General features: G+C 44.3%; 1 protein-coding gene across 3 annotated transcripts in view; it reads left to right on the top strand.

Annotated features, from left to right (window-relative positions):
• Positions 1-22,462, top strand: part of gk5 (glycerol kinase 5) — an 84,151-nt gene extending 61,689 nt beyond the window's left edge. For all 3 annotated transcript variants that reach the window (XM_060834505.1, XM_060834504.1, XM_060834506.1), the window contains 5 exons: positions 6,591-6,685; positions 17,415-17,518; positions 20,479-20,538; positions 20,743-20,876; positions 21,895-22,462. In XM_060834505.1, the coding sequence (XP_060690488.1) occupies positions 6,591-6,685; positions 17,415-17,518; positions 20,479-20,538; positions 20,743-20,876; positions 21,895-22,052 (551 nt within the window). In that variant the 3' untranslated portion in view covers positions 22,053-22,462. The remainder of the gene's footprint in view (positions 1-6,590; positions 6,686-17,414; positions 17,519-20,478; positions 20,539-20,742; positions 20,877-21,894) is intronic.
• The last annotated feature ends 382 nt before the right edge of the window (positions 22,463-22,844 follow it).

Here is a 22,844-nt window from a genome sequence, read left to right as displayed (position 1 = left end):
CACCAACTAAACCGTCCGGCTTATATAAATAAAAAGTAAATCGCATACTGGACAGTAAATAAGCACCCTCTCCCGAGATGATATTAAACAATAAAGGAAATAAGAAAGAAAAGGTAGACTGGGGGAAGGGGGTCACAACAGCCTCATTGACCACACGGATTAATTCTTAGTCTATTTGAGAGAGTCCAAACATTCTTTGGCCTTCTCCGGCGATCCAAAGTTATAGACAGATCCTTCGTGACTAAAACGCAGCGAGGCTTGGAAACGTAAGGAATATGGATGCTTAAGTCCCTTAGACGCTGCTTCTTTTCATCAAATTCCCTCCTCTTGTGGACCAAAGCTGTGGAGAAATCCTGGAACAGCATATTCCTAGATTCCTTATATGTCATGGCTTGCGGATCCTTCCCAAGGGTTCTGGAGGCTTCCAGAAGCATTTGCTGCTTTCTGTAACACTGAAGCCGGAACAGGGTGGGGGCGCTGGTCCAATCCGGACATGCGTATAGCAACCCGGTGGGCCCACTCTACCCGCACCTGGCCTGATCCAGCCTGCAGCTTTCACATCTGAGGGAACCACTGCAATCTGGCCTTCCTCTTCCCGTTTGGGAAGGCCTAGCAAACTAATAATTTTTCGGCGACCCCAATTCTCGAGGTCATCGATGTATTCTTCTAAGGCCCGGACTCTGTGTTTGAGAGTCCGGACCCAGCCCACGGCCAACTCTGGAGCAGCTTCTGAGGTCGCGGCCTTTAGCTCTGCACCTCCATTGCGATGTTCGATTTTTTTTTTCAATATCTCGGTCGTGCTTTTGCAGCCCCGGTTTCTTCCCACAGTCCAAAAATGTGTAGGTCGGGTGAATGGGCCATGCTAAATTGTCCGTAGTGTTAGGTGAAGGAGTAAATGTAGGGGAATGGGTCTGGGTGCGTGCGCTTCGGCGGGTTGGTGTGGACCTGTTGGTCCGAAGGGCCTGTTTCCACACTGTAAGTAATCAAAAAAAAATTAGAAGCTATTTTGAAAGGCTTGGAAGGTGTAATGAAGGGGGGTAGCCCACTTTGTCCGAGTTTTGGGTGGATTACTACAGACTCAGACTTGCTAGGTCGCCGCCATCTTGGATCAGGACAGGTCATGGGGACGGCACTGAGCTGGAAGGCTGGAGCTTGGGTGAGGTGGGAGAAGGGGAAGTGAGGAAACTGGGGAAATCCACATTGATGCCCTGGCATGGTGTTCTGAGGTGGAAGATGAGTTCCTCCTCCGAGCGTTGGGTGGAGAGGGAGTGGTGGTGGAGGAGGCCCAGCACCTGCGTGTCCTCGGCAAAGTGGGAGGAGGAATTGAAATGTTGGGCCACGGGGCAGTGAGATTGATTGGTGCTGGTATCCTGGAGGTGTTCCCTGAAGCGCTCTGCTAGGAGGCATCCAGTCTCCCCAATGTAGAGGAGACCGCATCGGGAGCAACGGACACAATAAATGATGTTGGTGGATGTGGAGGTAAAACTTTTATGGATGTGGAAGGCTCCTTTTGGGGCCTTGGATGGAGGTGAGGGAGGAGGTGTGGGCGCAGGTTTTGCAGTTCCTGCGGTGGCAGGGGAAGGTGCCAGGATGGGAGGGTGGGTTGTAGGGGGGGGCATGGACCTGACTAGATAGTCACGGAGGGAACGGTCTTTGCGGAAGGCGGAAAGGGCTGGGGAGGGAAATATATCCCTGGTGCTGGGGTCCGTTTGGAGGTGGCGGAAATGTCGTCGGGATGATTTGGTTGAGGCGAAGGTTGGTAGGGTGGAAGGTGAGCACGGGGGGTTCCGTCCTTGTTACGGTTGGAGAGGTGGGGTTTGAGGGCAGAGGGTGGGATGTGGACGAGATGTGTTGGAGGGCATTTTTACGTGGGAAGGGAAATTGCGGTGTCTAAAGAAGGAGGCCATCTGGTGTGTTGTGTTTTGGAACTGGTCCTCCTGGGAGCAGATACAGCAGAGAATTGGGAATATGGGATGGCATTTTTGCAGGAAGGTAGGGTGGGAAGAGGTGTAATCCAGGTAGCTATGGGAGTTGGTGGGTTTGTAGAAAATGTCAGTGTCAAGTTGGTCATCATTAATGGAGATGGAGAGGTCCAGGAAGGGGAGGGAGGTGTCATAGATGGTCCAGGTAAATTTAAGGTCGGGGTGGAATGTGTTGGTGAAGTTGATGAATTGCTCAACCACCTCGCGGGAGCACGAGGTGGCGCTAATGCAGTCATCAATGTAGCGGAGGAAGAGGAGGGGAGTGGTGCCTTTGTAATTATGGAAGATGGACTAGTTATGGGTGGGAGATCTCCTGAGGTGATGAGGTTCTGTATGGTCTGGGAGATGAAGGTTTGGTGATGGGGGGGGTGGGGTCATGGTTGAGGGGGCGGGAGGAGGAGGTGTCTTCGAGTTGGCATTTGGCTTCAGCGGTGTAGAGATCAGTGCGCCAGATGACCACTGCGTCCCCTTTATCTGCTGGCTTGGTTGTGAGGTTGGGATTGGAGCAGTGGGAGTGGAGGGCAGTGCATAGAGGGTGAGAGGTTGGATTGGGGGAGGGGGCTGGACAGTTTGAGGCGGTTAATGTCCCGGCGGCAGTTGGAAATGGAGGTCGAGGGCAGGTAATAGGCCAGTGCGGGGTGTCCAGGTGGATGCAGTGTGTTGGAGGTGGGCGAAGGGGTCCTCGGAAGGTGGGCGGGAATCCTGATTGTGAAAGTAAGCTCGGAAGCAGTGGAAGAAGTGTTCGACGTCACGGCGTGTATTAAATTCATTGACGCGTGGGCGGAGGGGGATGAAGGTGAGTCCTTTGCTGAGGACTGATCGTTAGTCCTCCGAGAGGGGGAGGTCTGGGAGAATGGTGAAAACTCAGCAGGGCAGGGAGGTGGGGCCTGGTGTGGGTGTGGAGCTGGGAGTGGGGGTCAGGCCTGTAACTGGAGTGGGTGTGGTGTGGGGGGGGGGAATGGGGGTGGAGTCATGAGCAGGGGTGGTGTTCCCCTCTGTTTGGGGGGGGAGTGGGGATGGTGACAATGGGATCTGTGGGGGGTGGGTCAGCAGAATGAAGGTGGGGGCGGGGACCCACATTCGGTTTAACAATTTTTTTCTCTTTTCTGTATCTCTGGAAGCTTTTACAGTTTTTTCTGTATTTTGCTAGATTGTGCTTGTATTCAGTTGCTTCCTTTATTTGTCAGTTTCTTAGTCTTTGTTCATATTACTCTATAAACTTCCCAATCCTCAGATTTATGACTTATTTTCTGCCCACTTTTTTTAAGCCTGATTTTAACTTTACTACTTTCCTTCGCCGCCTTTGTTAACTCTCCTTTTCTGATGTTTTGCCCCTTGAAGAAATATAGTTGTTGTAAACTGTATGATAGTTTTAAAATACTGTCCATTGACCTGTGTATGTTTATACATTTTAATATTCTTCTCAATCCAGCTCAGCCAATCTGTGCCTCATGCCTTTTTTTAGTTTGCTTTCTTCAAATTAAAAATCCATCTTTCAGATCAAATTCCCTCATTTTCTAACATTGTATTGTATAATGGTCTTATCCCTAAAGATTATTTTATAGGATTATTAATTAGGCCTTTTTAAAAAAAATTTCATCGTATTTGAGCTAAAATAGTATATCTTCTAATTCGGTCTTCAATATCCTGCTCTAGAAAACCATCTGTAACACATTCCAGAAACCTGTCCTCCATTTTAATGCCTAAATGGCTTACTCTGTCTGTATATGGATTAAAGTGATCCATGCTAGCTGGTGCACATGTTACATGTGCTACAATCTTCCCTCATCTCCTGATTAATGCCCCACACAATCACGGGTGGTTTATAAATCACTCTAAACAGTGTCTGCTGACCCTTACTGTTTTTAGTTTCACCCAAGCTGATTCTGCACCTTGTTGTTCAGATATGAGATCTCCCTTACTGGCGTGCTAATCCCATCTCTTACTATCGTCACAACTCCACTTGCTTTCTCCTTTCTCGTCTGTCCTTCCTAAACTTTGAATATTCAAGGCTGTTCTGTTCCCAGTTCTGGCCACCATGCAGCAGTATTTCTGTAATGACACTTGGATCATACACCAGTATCTCTGTGTTTAGACCATGCGGTACTCAAGTAGAAAGCTCTAAGCTTGTCTTTTTGACATCATGCCTCATTTTGAGGCATGCTCCATGATTAATTTTGTTTCACCTGTCTTCACATCTCCTACACACTTTTCTATTTCCAGCTAAGCTCCCACCCAATTTCGGTTACCCTGCTGGTTCCCATTTCCCCCAACAAATTGGTTTAAACCAGATCCTTTAGCGCTCCCAAATCTCCCTGGGAGCATATCAGTCCCAGTTCCTGTTGAGATGTAACCCATCCAGTTTGTACATGTACCACCCGCCCCAGAACCGATCCTAATGCCTCCAGATTCGGTAGCCTTCCACCCCCGTCCCCATGCCAGTTCTCCAGCCACATGTTCAGTCGCTCAATCCTTCTATTCTTCCTGTAACTGGCACATGGCACATGGCACTGGGACTAATTCTGAGATTACTGCTTAAGGATCTGCCTTTTTTAAATATTTCCTTTCTAATTCCCTGAAATCTGCCTTCAGGACCCCCATCCTTGTTAGAAACGTAGAGACTGGGAGCAGGAGTAGGCCATTTGGCCCTTTTGAGTCTGCTGTTCCATTCAGTGTGGTCACAGGTGATCCTCTATCTCATTACCATACTCCCACTGTCTCTCCTTACCACTTGATGTGTTTTAAAGTCATCTCTCTCTCTATCTCTTTCTTGAACAAAACTGAGTCATAGGCAGTAGGTTGTGAGAATCTCCTTCCCCATGGTAGACCTGTCTAAGACCAGACAGCATGGCTTTAAGGCGAGGAGCAAGCAGCTTAGAGATCTTGAGAATTTTTGGTTCACCCAGAGGGTGGTGGCTATATGGAAGGTATTGCGTAAGGGTGTTAAACGTAGGTACTCTCGCAAACATTTAAGAAGCATCAGGATGAGCACTTAAAATGCCAAGTGCAGGTAAATGGGATTAGTGTAATTTGGTGTCAGTTAGTCATCATAGATATAGAGTCATAGAGATGTACAGCATGGAAACAGACCCTTCGGTCTAACTCAACCATACCAATCAGATATCCCAACCCAATCTAGTCCCACCTGCCAGCACCCGGCCCATATCCCTCCAAACCCTTCCTATTAATATACCCATCCAAATGCCTCTGAAATGCTGTAATTGCACCAGCCTCCACCACATCCTCGGGCAGCTAATTTCATACACGCACCACCCTCTGTGTGAAAAAGTTGCCCCTTGGGGGTCTCATGTCTTTCCCCTCTCACTCGAAACCTATGCCCTCTAGTTCTGGACTCTCTGGCCCCAGGGAAAAGACTTTGCCTATTTACCCTATCCATGCCCCTCATAATTTTGTAAACCTCTATAAGGTCACCTCTCAGCCTCTGACTCTCCAGGGAAAACAGCCCCAGCCTGTTCAGCCTCTCCCTATGGCTCAAATCCTCCAACCCTGGCAACATCCTTTTTTTTTTCTGAACCCTTTCAAGTTTCACAACGTCCTTCTGATAGGAAGGAGACCAGAATTGCACGCAATATTTCAACAGTGGCCTAACCAATGTCTAGCTGCAACATGACCTCCCAACTCCTGTACTCAATACCTGCAACTCCACTTTCAAGGAGCTATGAACCAGCACTCCAAGGTCTCTTTGTTCAGTATCACTCCCTAGGACCTTACCATTAAGTGTATAAATCCTGCTAAGATTTGCTTTCTCAAAATGCAGCACCTCGCATTTATCTGAATTAAACTCCATCTGCCACTTCTCAGCCCATTGGCCCATCTGGTCCAGATCCTGTTGTAATCTGAGGTAACCCTCTTCGCTGTCCACTACACCCTCCAATTTTGGTGTCATCTGCAAACTTACTAACTGTAGCTCTTATGCTCACATCCAAATCAGTTATGTAAATGACAAAAAGTAGAGGACCCAGCACCGATCCTTGTAGCACTCCACTGGTCACAGGCCTCCAGTCTGAAAAACAACCCTCCACCACCACCCTCTGTCTTCTACCTTTGAGCCAGTTCTGTATCCAAATGGCTAGTTCTCCCTGTATTCCATGATTTCTAACCTTGCTAATCAGTCTCCCATGGGGAACCTTGTCGAACGCCTTACTGAAGTCCATATAGATCACATCTACCGCTCTGCCCTCATCAATCCTCTTTGTTACTTCAAAAAAACTCAATCAAGTTTGTGAGACATGATTTCCCACGCACAAAGTCATGTTGACTATCCCTAATCAGTCCTTGCCTTTCCAAATACATGTACATCCTGTCCCTCAGGATTCCCTCCAACAACTTGCCCACCACCAACGTCAGGCTCACTGGTCTATAATTGGCTGAAGGGCCTGTTTCTATGCTGAGGTTGAGATTTCTAAGACTGTCTTGATTTGGAGAAAGAGACGAAGAAAAAGTGTTTCTTTTGGTAGGTGGTACAAGAGCTAAGGGATGCTGAAGGTTTTGGCAAAAGATGCAAGAACAATGTGAATTAAGTGACAATGTTTTTAATGTCCTAAAGCACTCAATCCATCCTGCTTCACTTGGTCTGGTCTTTTCCAGGTTTATTCTCTGATGTTGCTGAAACTGAAAAGATAGCACAAGAAGTCCCCAGTTCAGATGGTGTGTTCTTTGTCCCATCATTCAGTGGATTACAGGTAAATGTGCACGATGGATATGTTGTGTGTTTTGTCTGACAACAGTCGCAAAATCCATGCGATTAATTTAATTCAGTGCAATACCTTTATCATAACTTTGTTTAGTGAGCATTGCACTGTTTTATTGAAACGAAATGTAATGATTGATTTCAGAAGTGTGTTCATTTTTACACTACAACTGTCACGATGTGATTAGTGTATACCTCCTTCACTTTGACACCAAATTCTCTCAATATCATTGACTAGGACGATGGGCTTTGCTTCTAACTTGCATGAGTCTGCCTTTGGCAAACGCTATGCTACCTTTGTTTGATTAGCGTGGCCAAATCTCAGTACTGACATGAGATACATGTTCTAACCTACATTCCCCCTCATTTTGTTTCTACTGCATGAGCCTCCGAGGTCCATGGCTTTGAGAATGAGAAGCTAACACATCAACACTCCAGTTGGTGTGTGGGAACCCTTGGAGCTATTTAAATGTCTGAATACGCCAAATTATCTTTACTCAGAGGGGATAATGGAGCATGTCATCATTGTGGTCAATAAAATTCCAGTTCCTCAAATTGTACTTCAAATGATAGATACTTGCAAGGAACCAGCCCAATAGATTGGTATTGAGGTACCATACTTTGGAGGTGTACCGCTCAGTGGTGTGGAGTGGTAGGATGGGAAATTGTACTTGCAAACATCTACACACTTGATTCATTTCTTCTTAGCTGTCTGTTCCTGTGAAATCTGCAGTGTAACACTGAAACTTCCCAGTCCGAGTGACTGGCTAGCACACCATGCAAGGCCTGAAAATCCCATCTCTTCTCTCCTCCTCCCTCCCCCCCCCCCCCCCCCCCCCCCCCCGTCTCTGAGAGGCTTGCTGGGTCAATATCCTCGAATTTCTTACGAGGGACTGTTGTAGGAGCACCCTCAGCAGTAATACAGCAGGGACTCTCGAAGGGTCAATTTCACAGGTCAAATGGATATAATCGATGTTCCAAGGACGGGTCACTCAACTCAGTGTTATCTCTGCTTTCTCTCCACAGATGCTGTCAGACCTGCTGAGTTTTTCCAGCAATTTCTGTTATGGTTGGCACACAGTAAGCAGGGAGCCCCCAACAATCATTGCTGGAAAAGTTGCCAGGCTGGTCATGTTGATGTGGGTCTGCTGGAATGAGGCTGTTACATGGGTGTTCATCATTCATTGAAGATCCTCAATTAACCCACAGGCAGTGGGTTAACCCCCACCCCTCAAACAAACCAGTAGATGCCATTCTTGCCATTGATAAGACTCTGTAGTAAGTTGGGCGATAGACCAGCTGGACTTTTTGCGTTGAATAAACCCCTGCCTTAAACTGATGACCGAGGGCTATAAAACCAACTCCATCCAACTCTCAAAATGTGTGTACACCAAAGCATTCCACTCTCCGGAGTTATGTTTACAAATGATTATATCTCATTAGAAATAAAACTTTGGTCCTAAATTGGAAAAAGAAAGTGAAGAAATGCAGAACTTATGGTAATTTTAGATAACGGGTGTGGTAATTCTCACTTATTTTGACACATTCTGGGAACTGATCAGTCCTTTTCACAAGATCAAATGGTGGAGCACATGCTGAGGATACAAGAGGTAGTGGGATTGTTGCTGACCTTCTCCACGGGGCTTAGTGGTTAGCACTGCTGCATCTCAGCGCCAGGGTCCCAGGTTTGATTCCAGCCTCTGGCGACTGACTGTGGAGTTTGCACACCCTGTGTCTGTGTGGGTTTCCTCCGGGTGCACCAGCTTCCTCCCACAATTCAAAGATGTGCAGCTTAGGTGAATTGGCCATGTTAAATTGCCCGTAGTGTTCAGGGATATGTAGGTTAGGTGCATTAGTCTGGGGTAAATATACGATAATAGAGTTGGGGAATGGGTCTGGGTAGGTTACTCTTTGGAGGGTCAGTGTGAACTCATTGGGCTGAAGGGCCGGTTTCCACATTGTAGGAATTCTATGATAAGACCACTATGGGCAAGAGCTGACTTTTAAACATTACTCAAATGAGTTTGAAGTGCATTTTCCAGCAATATAAGTTTTCATATGTTCTTTCTATCAACTTTAAAAGGTTAAAAATCTCTCAACACCAGGTTATAGCCCAGCAGGTTTATTTGGAAGCACTAGCTTTGGTACTGTTGGGGCAGGATGGCAGGGCAGAGAATTTATAGTAAATAAACCTGTTGGACTAAACTTGGTGTTGTGATCTTTAACCTTATCCACCCTTGTCCAACACCAATACCTCCATGTCACAAGTTTACCAGGGTCGCTTTACCTCTGTTTCCCACCAAGCACTAATTCCTAATAATCTTGTTTGTATATCTGCTTCCTTACATTTGCCTCACCAAATGCAGGCATGTCTTCCATCAAACTCAATCCTAATTTCCTCCCAAAACCCAAATATTTGCTCGAGCTGCTCTGAAGGATTTAAACTAGTAAGATGGGGGGGCGGTGGAACCCAGGAAGTACAGTGGGGAAAGGGATCAATCTGAGATTGACTCGCTTCTGTTCTCGACTGTACCAAACAGGCAGGGACAAGGTAGGACTAATACAGGAAACTGCATTTATTTCAATGCAAGGGGCCTAACAGGGAAGGCAGCTGAACTCGGGGCAGGGTTAGGAACATGGAACTGGGATATCATAGCAATTACAGAAACATGGCTCAGGGATGGACAGGACTGGCAGCTTAATGTTCCAGGATACAAATGCTACAGGAAGGATAGAAAGGGAGGCAAGGGAGGTGGGGGGGATGGTGTTTTTGATAAGGGATAGCATTACAGCTGTGCTGAGGGAGGATATTCATGGAAATACATCCAGGGATGTTATTTGGGTGGAACTGAGAAATAAGAAAGGGATGATCACCTTATTCGGATTATATTATAGACCCCAGTAGTCAGAGGGAAATTGAGAAACAAACTTGTAAGGAGATCTCAGCTATCTGTAAGAATAATAGGGTGGCTATGGTAGGGTACTTTGACTTTCCAAACGTAGACTGGGACTGCCATCGTGTTAAGGGTTGAGATGGAGAGGAATTTATTAAGTGTGTACAAGACAATTTTCTGATTCAGTATGTGGATGTACCTACTAGAGAAGATGCAAAACTTGACCTACTCTTGTGAAATAAGGCAGGGCAGGTGACTGAGGTGTCAGTGGGGGAGCACTTTGGGGCCAGTGACCATAATTCTATTTGTTTTAAAATAATGATGGAAAAGGATAGACCAGATCTAAAAGTTGAAGTTCTAAATTGGAGAAAGGTCAATTTTGACGGTATTAGGCAAGAACTTTGGAAAGCCGATTGGGGACAGATGTTCACAGGTAAAGGGACGGCTGGAAAATGGGAAGCCTTCAGAAATGAGATAACGAGAGTTCAGAGAAAGTAGGTTCCTATTAGGGTGAAAGGAAAGGCTGGATGGTATAGGGAATGCTGGATGACTAAGGAGATTGAGGGTTTGGTTAAGAGAGAGAAGGAAGCATGTGTCAGGTGTAGACAGGATAGATTGAGTGAATCCTGAAGAGTATAAAGGAAGTAGGAGTATACTGAAGAGGGAAATCAGGAGGGCAAAAAGGGGACATGTGATAGCTTTGGCAAATAGAATTAAGGAGAATCCAGAGGGTTTTTACAAATACACTAAGGACAAAAGGGTAACTAGGGAGAGAATACAGCCCCTCAAAGATCAGCAAGGTGGCCTTTGTGTGGAGCCGCAGAAAATGGGGGAGATACTAAATGAGTATTTTGCATCAGTATTTACTGTGGAAAAGGACATGGAAGATATAGAATGTAAGAAAATAGATGGTGACACCTTGAAAAATCTGCATATTACAGAACAGGAAGTGCTCGATGTCTTGAAACAGGTAAAGGTGGATAAATCCCCAGGACCTGATCAGGTGTACCAGAGAACTCTGTGGGAAGCTAGAGAAGTGATTGCTGGGCCTCTTGCTTGAGATATTTGTATCATTGATAGTCACAAGTGAGGTGTCAGAAGACTGGAGGTTGGCAAACGTGCCACTGTTTAAGAACAGTGGTCAGGACAAGCCAGGGAACTATAGACCAGTGAGCCTGACGCTGGTGGGCAAGTTGTTGGAGGAAATCCTGAGGGACAGGATGTACATGTATTTGGAAAGGCAAGGACTGATTTGGGATAGTCAACATGGTTTTGTGCATGGGAAATCATGTCTCACAAACTTGATTGAGTTTTTTGAAGAAGTAACAAAGAGGATTGATGGGAGCAGAGCGGTAGGTGTGATCTATATGGACTTCAGTAAGGCATTCGACAAAGTTCCCCATGGGAGACTGGTTAGCAAGGTTAGATCTCACGGAATACAGGGAAAACTAGCCACTTGGATACAGAACTGGCTCAAAGGTAGAAGACAGAGGGTGGTGGTGGAGGAAGGTTGTTTTTCATGTGGATGTCTGTGACCAGTGGAGTGCCACAAGGATTGGTGCTGGATCGTCTACTTTTTGTCATTTACATGAATGATTTGGATGTGAGCATAAGAGGTACAATTAGTAAGTTTGCAGGTGAGACCAAAATTGGAGGTATAGTGAACAGCGAAGAAGGTTACCTCAGATTACAACAGGATCTGGACCAGATGGGCTAGTGGGCTGAGAAGTGGCAGATGGAGTTTAATTCAGATAAATGCGAGGTGCTGCATTTTGAGAAAGCAAATCTTAGCAGAATTTATACACTTAATGGTCAGGTCCTAGGGAGTGTTGCTGAACAAAGAGACCTTGGGAGTGCAAGTTTGTAGCTCCTTGAAAGTGGAATCACAGGTAGATAGGATAGTGAAGAAGGGGTTTGGTATGCTTTCCTTTATTGGTCAGAGTATTGAGTATAGGAATTGGGAGTTCATGTTGCGGCTGTACAGGACATTGGTTAGGCCACTGTTGGAATATTGTGTGCAGTTCTGGTCTCCTTCCTCTCGGAAAGATGTTGTGAAACTTGAAAGGGTTCAGAAAAGATTTACAAGGATATTGCCAGGGTTGGAGGATTTGAGCTACAGGGAGAGGCTGAACAGGCTGGGGCTGTTTTCCCTGGAGCGTCAGAGGCTGAGGGGTGACCTTTATAGAGGTTTACAAAATCATGAGGGGCATGGATAGAGTAAATAGTTAAAGTCCCCCCTGGGGTTGGGGAGTCCAGAACTAGAGGGCATAGGTTTAGGGTGAGAGGAGAAAGATATAAAAGAGACCTAAGGAGCAACTTTTTCATGCAGAGGGTGGTACGTGTATGGAATGAGCTGCCAGAGGATGTGGTGGAGGCTGGTACAATTGCAACATTTAAGAGGCATTTGGATGGGTATATGAATAGGAAGGGTTTGGAGGGATATGGGCTGGGTGTTGGCAGGTGGGACTCAATTTAGTTGGGATATCTAGTTCGTATGGACGGGTTGGACCGAAGGATCTGTTTCCATGCTGTATGTCTCTCTGACTCTGTGGCTATGTTATCACCTCCTTAGAACTCTGTCTATTGACCAGCCTTTTTGTCAGTCGATCTAGTTTTTAAACCGTTTGTTCATGAGATGCGGGTATCACTGGCTGCACCAGCATTTATTCCTCCTCTAATTACCCAGAAGGTAGTTGAGAGTCTCCCACATGAGTGCGAATTTGTAATCATTTGATTTCCTTTCCTAAGGGACATTAGTACACTAGATGTGTTTATCGAACATTCGATAGTCACAGATTTACATTAGCTGAAAATGTGTTGCTGGAAAAACACAGCGGGTCAGGCAGTATCCAAGGAGAAGGAGAATCGATGTTTCAGGCATGAGCCCTTCAGGAATTCCTGAAGAAGGGCTCATGTCCGAAACGTCGATTCTCCTGCTCCTTGGATGCTGCCTGTCCTGCTGCGTTTTTCCAGCAACACATTTTCAGCTCTGATCTCCAGCATCTACAGTCCTCACTTTCACCCAGACAGATTGACATTACACTAGCTTTTTATCCCAAATTTTTATTGACTTCAAATTTCACCATCTCACTGGGATTTGAACCCACGCCACAGAATATTAGCCTATTCCTTGATTGCTGGTTCACTGATATCTCACCCACACCGTGATTTCCCCATCTGATATTTCTCATCCTGTTTCAACATTTATTTTGTGTGTTTTACACATCTGTGGTGTTTTGTTTTTAACGTTCACTCATGGGATGTGGGCATCTCTGACTGGGTCCAGCATTAAATGACTATCCCGAGCTGCCATTGGGAAGGTGGTGATGTTGAACCTCTGCAGTCCATGTCCTATAGGTAGATTCACAATGCTGTTCAGGAGGGAATTCCAGGGTTTAGACCCAGTGACCCTGAAGGAAGTGCAATGTTTCCAAGTAGGATGGTGAGCGGCTTGGAGGAGAACTTTCTGGTGGTGCTGGTGTTCCCATGTTTCTGTCCCTTGTCCTTTGAGATGGAAGTGGTCATAGGTTTAGAAGGTGCTGTCTGAGGATCTTTTGGTGCATTTCTCAGTGCATCTTGTAGATGATACACACTGCTACTACTGAGCATTCGTGATGGAGGGAGTGGGTGTGGTGCCAATCAAGCAGGCTGCTTTCTCCTGGATGGTATTGAGCTTCTTGACTGTTGTTGGAGCTGCACCCATCCAGGTAAATGGGGAATATTCCATCACACTCCTGACTTGTGCCTCGTAGGTGATGGATGGTTTATGAGAAGTCAGGAGGTGAGTTACTTGCTGCAGCGTTCCCAGCCTCTGACCTGCTCTTGTAGCCACTGTGTTTGTGATGTGTCCAGTTGACATTCTGGCCAATAGGTTTAGAAAGTGCAGTCTCGGGATGCTTGATGCATTTCTGCAGTGCATCCTGTAAATGATACACGCTGCTACTGTATGTTGACGATGGAGAGAGTGGAATTTTGTAGAAGTGCTGTTTGATGTCAGAATGTGCTGGGTAGGCTCATGTCTCCCTTCTATGGATCAGGATTATATTACAATGACATTTTTTGAGTTGCGAACACATCACCTTCATCTTTTGAAAGAGAGAGAACAGTCATTTTAAATGTCTACTCAGCAACTACCAATCTCTCAAATTATTTTGTCACAAAGGTTTGGAAAGTTTAGAGTGAAGACTATTTTAACAATCTCACTTTTCAAAGAAAACATTCAAAGGAACACTTACAACATTGGGTCTACATAGCTACCTCACACAAACCATAATACGCAGTCCTCTGAACTGCAGGCTGAATATCACTAGCTAATAACTGGCAACTGAAACTTATTTTTATTAATGTTGAACTTTGTGAATTAAGAGACAAGTCCAGTGTGGGAGAATGATATATTTTGTGTTCCTGGATGGACCTCTACAACACCTTGTAAAACATTGGGCTTTGATTAGCCAAGTGTTAAATTTCCACTGATTTTCATTATTTTTATTCTTTGATCAGTTTTGCATTGAGCTGAAAATGACTTGGGGACAGCCTGTGGTTAAAGGCAAAGAACTGACCAGATGAGCGAGCTTTGTTTGTGAGGTGAGGCTTCGAGGTTAATTGCAGGCTGGGTCTTGATTTAAAAATGTTCTAACAATGAACCCAGGAAGAGCATTTTTAAGTAGATAGCAGAAGTTGGCTATTAACAAGGTCAGTGCCTGCAAATTGGATCCGGCAAGTCTGGAGGAGCCGCTGTTATTGGATGGTAATTGGGGCCTTGGGAGGAGGCTCTCAGGGTGGAGCCGGATTTAAGTTGTTTTTTTTTAATTCTTTTCTGAGAGATGGTTCTGAGCTACTGCTGAGACATCATGAAGATGTAAAAGCTCCCTGCCTAATCTGAAACACAGGCTTCCAGAATCCCAAAGAGTAGAAAGCTGAGTAAAAGATATTGTTGCCTGGGTGAACTAAGAAAGTGACCCTGATCAATGTTTCAGGAAAGGGACTGAGGAGTTCACATTTCTGACTTTGAAATACTATATGGTGAAGGAGATATAAGTCACCTGGGTCGAAAAGTGTGGTGCTGGAGAAACACAGCAGGTCAGACAGCATCTGAGGAGCAGGAGAGTCGACATTTTGGGTAGAAACCCTTCATCAGGAATGTGGAGGGGGGAGGGGGCTGGGAAGGCGATAGGTGGATGCAGGTGGAGGGTAATTGTGGAGTGTGGATTGATGAGGGTGGGGAGGGAGCGTGGACCTAACAAGGGGGTGCCAGGGAGGGAATGGTAAGCTGGTTAATATTCTTTCTGCAAAAGTTATTTTCTATCTCATAAATAATCAATCTTTCATTTAAGATACAAAACCTGTGTCTGGAAATTACTTTTTCACAAAGTCTTGGATTGGTTATCCAATCCCGTTAGAAACCATCACGGCAATTATTTGGGGTCTTCGGTTTAATTTGGCTGGGTTGCAAATATCAAGGTAGGAAGGTTGATGTGGTTCAGCTGTTTGCTTCTGGGTTGTAACACAGAAGACCTGATGGTCATTATAAGCATTGTGTAAGAGAGTCTCACTCTCTTTTTATTTGCCATATGTTTTTGGAACAAAAGCTGCTCATCAATATGAAGCCTCAGATTTACTTGTGACTTACTACTGTGCTCTGACTTCAGTAGTTACAGTACCCCTCTTTCCCTCCTTTCAGCAGAGATGATTAATGCAGCTCCATCACCAAACATTGTTGGTCAGCTTAGGGCTGGCAGCATCAGTGGAGAGAAAACAGAGTTACCTTTTCAGATCCAATGACCCTCTGTCAGAATAGGAGCTTAATATACAGTCGTAAAATTACTCAACTGTTCAGTGGGACCTTTGCTATATTAAAACCAAAAAGACTGGATACTGTAAATCTGAGAGACACATTGCTGGAAAAGCTCAGCAGGTCTGGTAACATCTGTGGAGAGAAATTGAAGTTAACATTTCGGGTCCAGTGACCTGAGTTCTGACAAAGGGTCATTCAACCAGAAACCACCCAGAACATTTCTGTATTTCAAGTGTATTTTAATCCTTTTAAGGAATGAATAACTTTGCATCATGAAAACTATGCGTTTTATTTGTCTCTGGTCTTTACAATGCCTTTACTTAGCACTTCTTTATAATAGCCTGAAAGCAGGAGCCCACCTTTTTATGGTATTTCATTTATGGCAATTATTTGTTTACCTTTTTCAAAATCAACTAGGGCATGGATGCTCACTAATGCCCCCACTAATGTATAAGTGGATTTCCTGGTAAACCTAATTTTTGCTGCCTGGTAGTCAGGACCTGCTTTTCTTTTTAAATCCGTATTCCAAACGATTTATATATTTTCTGTAGGTTAAAGAATTACTTTCAACTGTTTTACACAGCAACTATAGTCCCTTTAATAACTGATAGGACTCTATATTAAAATGTTCTGCATGGATTGGATGTGTTTCTGCTTAATATTTACTAACAAGGACATCGAGATCCAAATGAATGGATGGAAAAAGATAATTTTATAAGTGCATAAATTTTAGTAAGAACATTTACAGCCTTCCATGGAAACTGTGCATTAAAATGCTGCTTCCAAGGTCATGTTTCTCGTACAGTTTACCCAATAAAACTGATCATTAGCCATCAGTTTATAGTCAGACTTCAGAATCAGAGAATTATTTATTTACTAAATACAATTGACTTATCAAATAACTGATGTTTCTTTGCAATGGTGGCTTCATAAAAATAGCAAATAATTGACTTGCTTATGCTATTTATTGAGTTTCAAAAGTTGGGTTGCAAAAGCCACCGAAAACCTTGGCCAGTTGTGGTGCATTTAAATGTCTGATCAGCGTTAAACTGGATCATGGTTTGTGGGTGTGCAGCAGGCAGAGGTGTTTTGTTTCAGCAGTTGTTCAGTTTGTCCAATCTCCCATCTTCACATCTGAAGCGAAATTACAATCTGTTTTACATGATAACTGCAATTGAGCTCACAGTCTTGAGATTGTGTAACTTCAGCAGAGTATTAAATTACTTTTAGCATTCAGTTTTAACCTGTTTGAACAGTGTATGTAATCCCATAGTCATGCTGGAACCAATTCTAACATTTATTGCACGTCTATTAGACATTTAGTTTATAATCCTTTTCTTAAACCTTCTTTGACTTTCTTACTTGGAGAAAAAATGAATCTGAAAGTGTGTGGACCCACTGATGATAATTAAATGGATATTTATCGGCTTCTATTTGTTGTTTGATTTTTGAAGTATAACCACTATCTTGGGTAATATACAAGCATGTCCACAGAAGAACTCGGTTCTGATCCGTGACAAACGTAGTATACTTCGCTTCACTTTTCCTTCCCCTGTGAGCATGTGAACACAGCCTATTGTGCTGGTCCACATGTTGCCCTGGCTGAGCTTGACCTAGATCAGTAGTCAGGTCTGAAGCTGACCTTGCTCAGTGCCACATCAAGTAAACCATTTACCCACCAAAGTGCTATGGAACATTGCATTGTAGTTTCTTCTGCCACTGAATCATATACTTCATTGTAGTTTACACAGCTAACTATAAGCAGATTGCTGAGAACTAATTAATAATGTGTGGATTGTGTATAAATGAAGCCACCTTAATTCTCAACACACGGTAAGAATGTAAACTGATCCACCCTGTCAATTACAGAAGTGACAGCCTTTACAAAAAGACATCATTTTCCTCCTTTTACGCTGCCTCTCACCGTCTTCTGTAAGTCATATTTAAAAATATAATAATCCAATATACCTTATGTGCACAGTATTGAAGTGTGTATTTCTACTAATGAAATAAAAATGTTTTGTTTTGGTCAGGCTCCTTTAAATGACCCAAATGCTTGTGCATCATTTTTGGGACTGAAACCTTCAACCACCAAAATTCATCTGGTGCGAGCAATACTGGAGTCCATTGCCTTCAGGTGTGTGGTACAGATATTATTTGAATACTATGTCGTGCATGAAAACATTACTACCTCCGTGTCATGAGAGTCTGCCCTCTTCAGTCTGTTGTGTACATGAACAGATTGTGGAGAAGAAGCTAGACTGATGCAAATTGTGCAAACAGTTGTACAGAGATTAGATTAGATTAGATTAGATTAGACTTACAGTGTGGAAACAGGCCCTTTGGCCCAACAAGTCCACACCGACCCGCCGAAGCGCAACCCACCCATACCCCTACATTTGTTGGGCCTCTTTACAGAAACGTAGCCAAGACGTGAAAGTTTTCTTGTGTATCAATTTTAGGTTTTGGTTTTGAGCATTTTCAGTTTAGACTTGTTGCTGGTATCGGGGTTAGCTGATAAGAGTCATTCCTAAACCCAACAAATGTAAGCTTGAAGCCACCTTGTCTGTTCATGGCTGGCGAACTTGCTTGTATTTATGGTGAACTGTATTTCTGGAAAGATAAATAGTGGGCAGGCAACAAACAGACTAGTAGATGAGTATATCCAGCCACCACTCAGTGGTTGTTCCAATGGCCATACATCCTGAAGCACAAATGCACACTACACCACTTAAATCATTTGTTCCTTTTTGTAGTTTGGGGTTTCAGTGATTTTTTTGGCATGTTTCACAAACAGACCTCCTGCCTCAACCGAGCATTCCCCAGCACCACAGTAGACAGGGCCCTCAGCAGGATCCGTACCATCTACCACACTTCAGCCCTCACCACCTTCCCTCCCTCCCAACTCTCACTGTTAGCAATAGGGTCAACCTTGTCCTTACTTACCATTCCATCGGTATCCACATCAAGAGGACTATTAGCCACTATTTTTGCCACCTCCAGTGAGATGCGATCCTCGGGGACACATTCCCCTCCCCTCCTTTGTCTGCCTTCTATCCGGGTTACTCTGGTCCACTCCTCGGCTCTGTAGTCGCAGGCACGCACACCCTACAACTACCAATGGCGTAACACCTTCCTGTTTACGTCTTCCATCCTCTGTATCCAAGGGCCCAAACACACCTTTCAGATGCAGCAGCACCTTACCTGCACGTCCCACAATCTGGTCTCCTGCATTTGCTGCTCACAATGTGGTCCCCTCCGCACTGGGGGAAACAAAGCGGAGACAAGGTGACTGTTTTGCAGAACACCTATATTCTGCCCTTGAAAAAGACCCTGAGCTTCCAATGGTCTGTCACTTCAACACCTCACCCTGCTCACTGACTAACCTCTGTCTCGGGCTTGCCGCAGTGCTCCAGTGAAGCTTAGCACAAGCTGAAAGAACAGCACCTCATTTTCATCTGGGAACTTTACAGCCTTCTGGACTCAACATCGTGTTCAACATTATTAGGGTTTGAGTGACCTTCTCCCATGTCCTTACCCTGACCCCCAGGCTCCAGGCCTTGTTATCACATGGAGAAAGTGAGGACTGCAGATGCTGGAGACCAGAGTCGAAAAATGTGGTGCTGGAAAAACAGACTGCAGATGCTGGAGACCACATTTTTCAACTCTGGCCTCCAGCATCTGCAGTCCTCACTTTCTCCTAGTTGATCTTAACCTACTGCAAATCCTCTTGCAAGGGTGCCTACCTTGAAGAAGCTCTCCTCCTCCCTCTACAACGATCTCAGTAAGTCCCTCTCTCACTGCAACCCCCCCCAAGGTCATCTCCTCTGCCCTGTTCCCCTGAAACAGACTCGCAGGGAACACCTCTGGGACACCCACACCAACCAACCCAACCCCCCCGTGGCTGAACACTTTAACTCCCCCTCCCACTCCGCCAAGGACATGCAGGTCCTTGACTGCCTCCATCACCAGACCCTGACCACACACAGCCTGGAGGAAGAGCGCCCATCTTCTGCCTAGGAACCCTCCAACCACATTGGATGAATGTAGACTTCTCCAGCTTCCTCATTCTCCCTCCCCCCACCTTATCTCAGTCCCAACCCCTGGATTCAGCACCGCCCTCTTGACCTGCAATCTTTTTTTAGATTAGAATAGATTACCTACAGTGTGGAAACTGGCCCTTCAGTCCAACAAGTCCACACCGACCCGCCGAAGCGCAACCCACCCATTCCCCTACATTTACCCCTTTACCTAGCACTACGGGCAATTTAGCATGGCCAATTCACCTGACCTGCACATCTTTGGACTGTGGGAGGAAACCGGAGCACCCGAAGGAAACCCACGCAGAATGTGCAAACTCCTAACAGTCAGTCGCCTGAGTCGGGAATTGAACCCGGGTCTCTGGCACTGTGAGGCAGCAGTACTGACCACTGTGCCACCGTGCTGCCCTGTCGTCTTCCCGACCTCGCCGCCTCCACCCCCTCTCCGGCCTATCACCCTTACCCTCTCCTCCTTCCACTTATCATATTCCCTCCCCCCTACCCTTTTATCTCAGCCTGCTTGTCACACCAGCCTCATTCCTTGTGATCACATGGTCTGCTATTACACACTGTCCATCGTTAGTCACTAATAGTCCTCATTAGCAGCTATTCATTCTCTTTTGGTTGATCTTTCTCCACTCCTTTGTCTGTTTAACTGATCTTCTCACTCTTTGGGCTCTACCTTTACCTACTGTTTGCTTCTCAACCTCCCCACAACTTCTGCATAAAAACAGACTTTTTCTCAGTTACCATGAATTCTGCAGAAGGGTCACTGGACCTGAAAGATTAATTCTGATTTCTCTCCACACATGCTGCTAGACCTACAGAGATTTTCTAGTAATTTCTGTTTCTGTTTCTGACCTGTATTCTTGTAACCGCTAAGACTTCTGTAAGTTTCTTTTTAGAATTAAAAGTACTTCATAAATTTTGATCCCGAGCAGCACAAGCTGTATGAACTCCATAAATTTGCAACTGTTGTGTTTGTAAGTTCAAGGTAACTTTTTTATTTAAGCACTTTGTATTTCAAGTATTTTTGATCACATTTTGTTTCATTTAGGAACAAACAACTTTATGACACAATGCTGAAAGAAATCCATATTCCAATTAAATGCATCAGGTATCTGTCACTTAATCATCACAACGTTCATTTATGTGAAGTATTTTGCATTAATTAAAAGACTGGATTTTATAATTAACCAATGAAAATTGCAAATAGCTGGGGTTGGAAAAATTGATATGGCTCATCGTTGGCAAAGTTTTCCTGACGCACTTTGGATTATGTTTATGTAGTTGATGCTGGTGAACTGTTTGTTGTGTACAGGGCAGATGGCGGTATATGCAGCAATCGGTTTGTCATGCAGCTGACTACAGATCTGCTCATGTGTGACATCGAGAAACCGAAACGTGTGGATATGTCCAGTCTCGGAGCAGCCTTTTTAGCTGGCCTTGCAATTGGTATGTCAGAAATAAGGGGCTTTTCAATGTTCACTTTCATTAGAGAAAATTCTTTCAATTATTTTCAGAAATCAGTTTTTTTGTAACATGACTTTCTGTTGCGAGTTCTTAAATGTGACAACAAAGTTTGAAATTATATTTGATTTTAGGAACAACTTTATGAACGTAAGTACCTTTTTAATATATATTCCCTCACTCTCCAATTTATCTATTTTAATGTTTCCCAATCCCTCCCTCTTCCTCGCCTTTTTAATTTATTGTCTGTCTTCATTGTTGTTGCAGCTTTTCTAAGTTAATGTTGCCAGGATTGGAGGGTTTGAGCTATAGGGAGAGGCTGTATTGCCTGGGGCTGTTCCCTGGAGCATCAGAGGCTGAGAGGGTAACCTTTTTAGAGGTTTATAAAATCATGAGGGGCATGGATAGGGTAAATAGCTAAGATCTTCCCCTCGGTGGGGGACTCCAGCACTAGAAGGCATAGGTTGAAGGTGAGAGGGGAAAGATTTAAGAGGGACCTGAAGGACAATTTTTTAACGCAGTGTGTTATGTGTATGGAATGAGTTGCCAGAGGTAATGGTACAATTACAACATTTAAATGGCAACTGGATGGGTATATGAATAGGAAGGGTTTAGAGGGATCTGGGCTGGGTGCTGGCAAAAGGGACTAGATTAGTTTATGATATCTGGTCAGCATAGACAAGTTGGGCCAAAGAGTTCGTTTCCACGCTGTACGTCTGACTCTTTAATACCAATCTATTACAAAGTGGGTAACTGGACACTGTGTCTAGCAATGAAACTATGCGTGATAATAACTTGATTATTATTTAAGATTCTTAAGGTTTCTCTTGACATTTGTTCTTATATTTATCCCTTATGATGATGAGACAATGAGCACAGATCACATTCTTACTGTTCTGACGCACAACTTTGGATATTCATACATGATGGATTTGTATCTTTATTCATGAAGTTTTGTATATTTCTTGATACATTTAAGAGAAAATGTTTAATTTTGTTGCAGGGTACTGGGGCAGCAGAGAAGAACTGAAGACTATAAGATCTGTGGAAAAGATTTACAAACCACAAGATGTGTTACATCACTATAAACCCACCGTAGAAAACTGGGAACTAGCCGTACAAAGATCCATGCACTGGTACAATAAAACAAAACAGGAGTGAATTATTTTCTTTGAATAAAAGATGGCACTGACAAGTTTTCTTCTGTAAATGTTCCAGGTTCGTGTTTGTATATGACTCCCATCGATAAACTCGCCAGATGTATCTGAAGGGCGAATTTGAGACTACTGTGAGCCTTGTTTTAAGTTTTGTAATAGAAATAGTTATGGAAATACTTACTAGTTTAAGCCATTTGTGCCTGCGATAATACGTACTGAAACAAAATAATTCCTGTTTCAAGATATTTTAAATGTTTAAATCCTTCCTGGCACCCTGGCTAGTCAGCTTGCATCTTGTGGGTGTGAAAATGATAAGCTATCACTTTGATGGACTGTATCGGGAATATCTGGCACTGCTGACCCTTGAGCCTATGACCCATTTATTGAAAGTCATGTGCACTATGGCCCCCCCCCCCCCCCCCCCCCCCCCCCCCCCCCAAAATGTGTTTAGGCGGCTTTAATCACTGATCTTTCTGGTACAGAAGAGTCTTCTGAAAATATTAATAGTTTCATGCCCAGACTAGAAGTTAAAATCTATGTTGTTGAATTGGAAACAACCTAATTCGGAAATTAATGCAAAAGGGGGAGAAAGGAAGTGTTGGTTTCTATAACAGGTGGCTGGACACAACTTTAATAAACTTCACCAACACTTCTCTGGTGTAAGGTGATTTGTAACACCCTAAGACAGTGCAAGACTCAATTAAAATGTAAGTCTTTTCTTGTTGGGCAGCAAGTCAAATCTCTACCTCTAAATATTTTAATCTGGAATAATAATTGTGCTTTATTACTGCTACCT

The sequence above is a fragment of the Hemiscyllium ocellatum genome, chromosome 13, assembly GCF_020745735.1.
Source record: "Hemiscyllium ocellatum isolate sHemOce1 chromosome 13, sHemOce1.pat.X.cur, whole genome shotgun sequence".
NCBI lineage: Eukaryota > Metazoa > Chordata > Chondrichthyes > Orectolobiformes > Hemiscylliidae > Hemiscyllium > Hemiscyllium ocellatum.
This window is presented reverse-complemented; position numbering and strand designations above follow the sequence as displayed.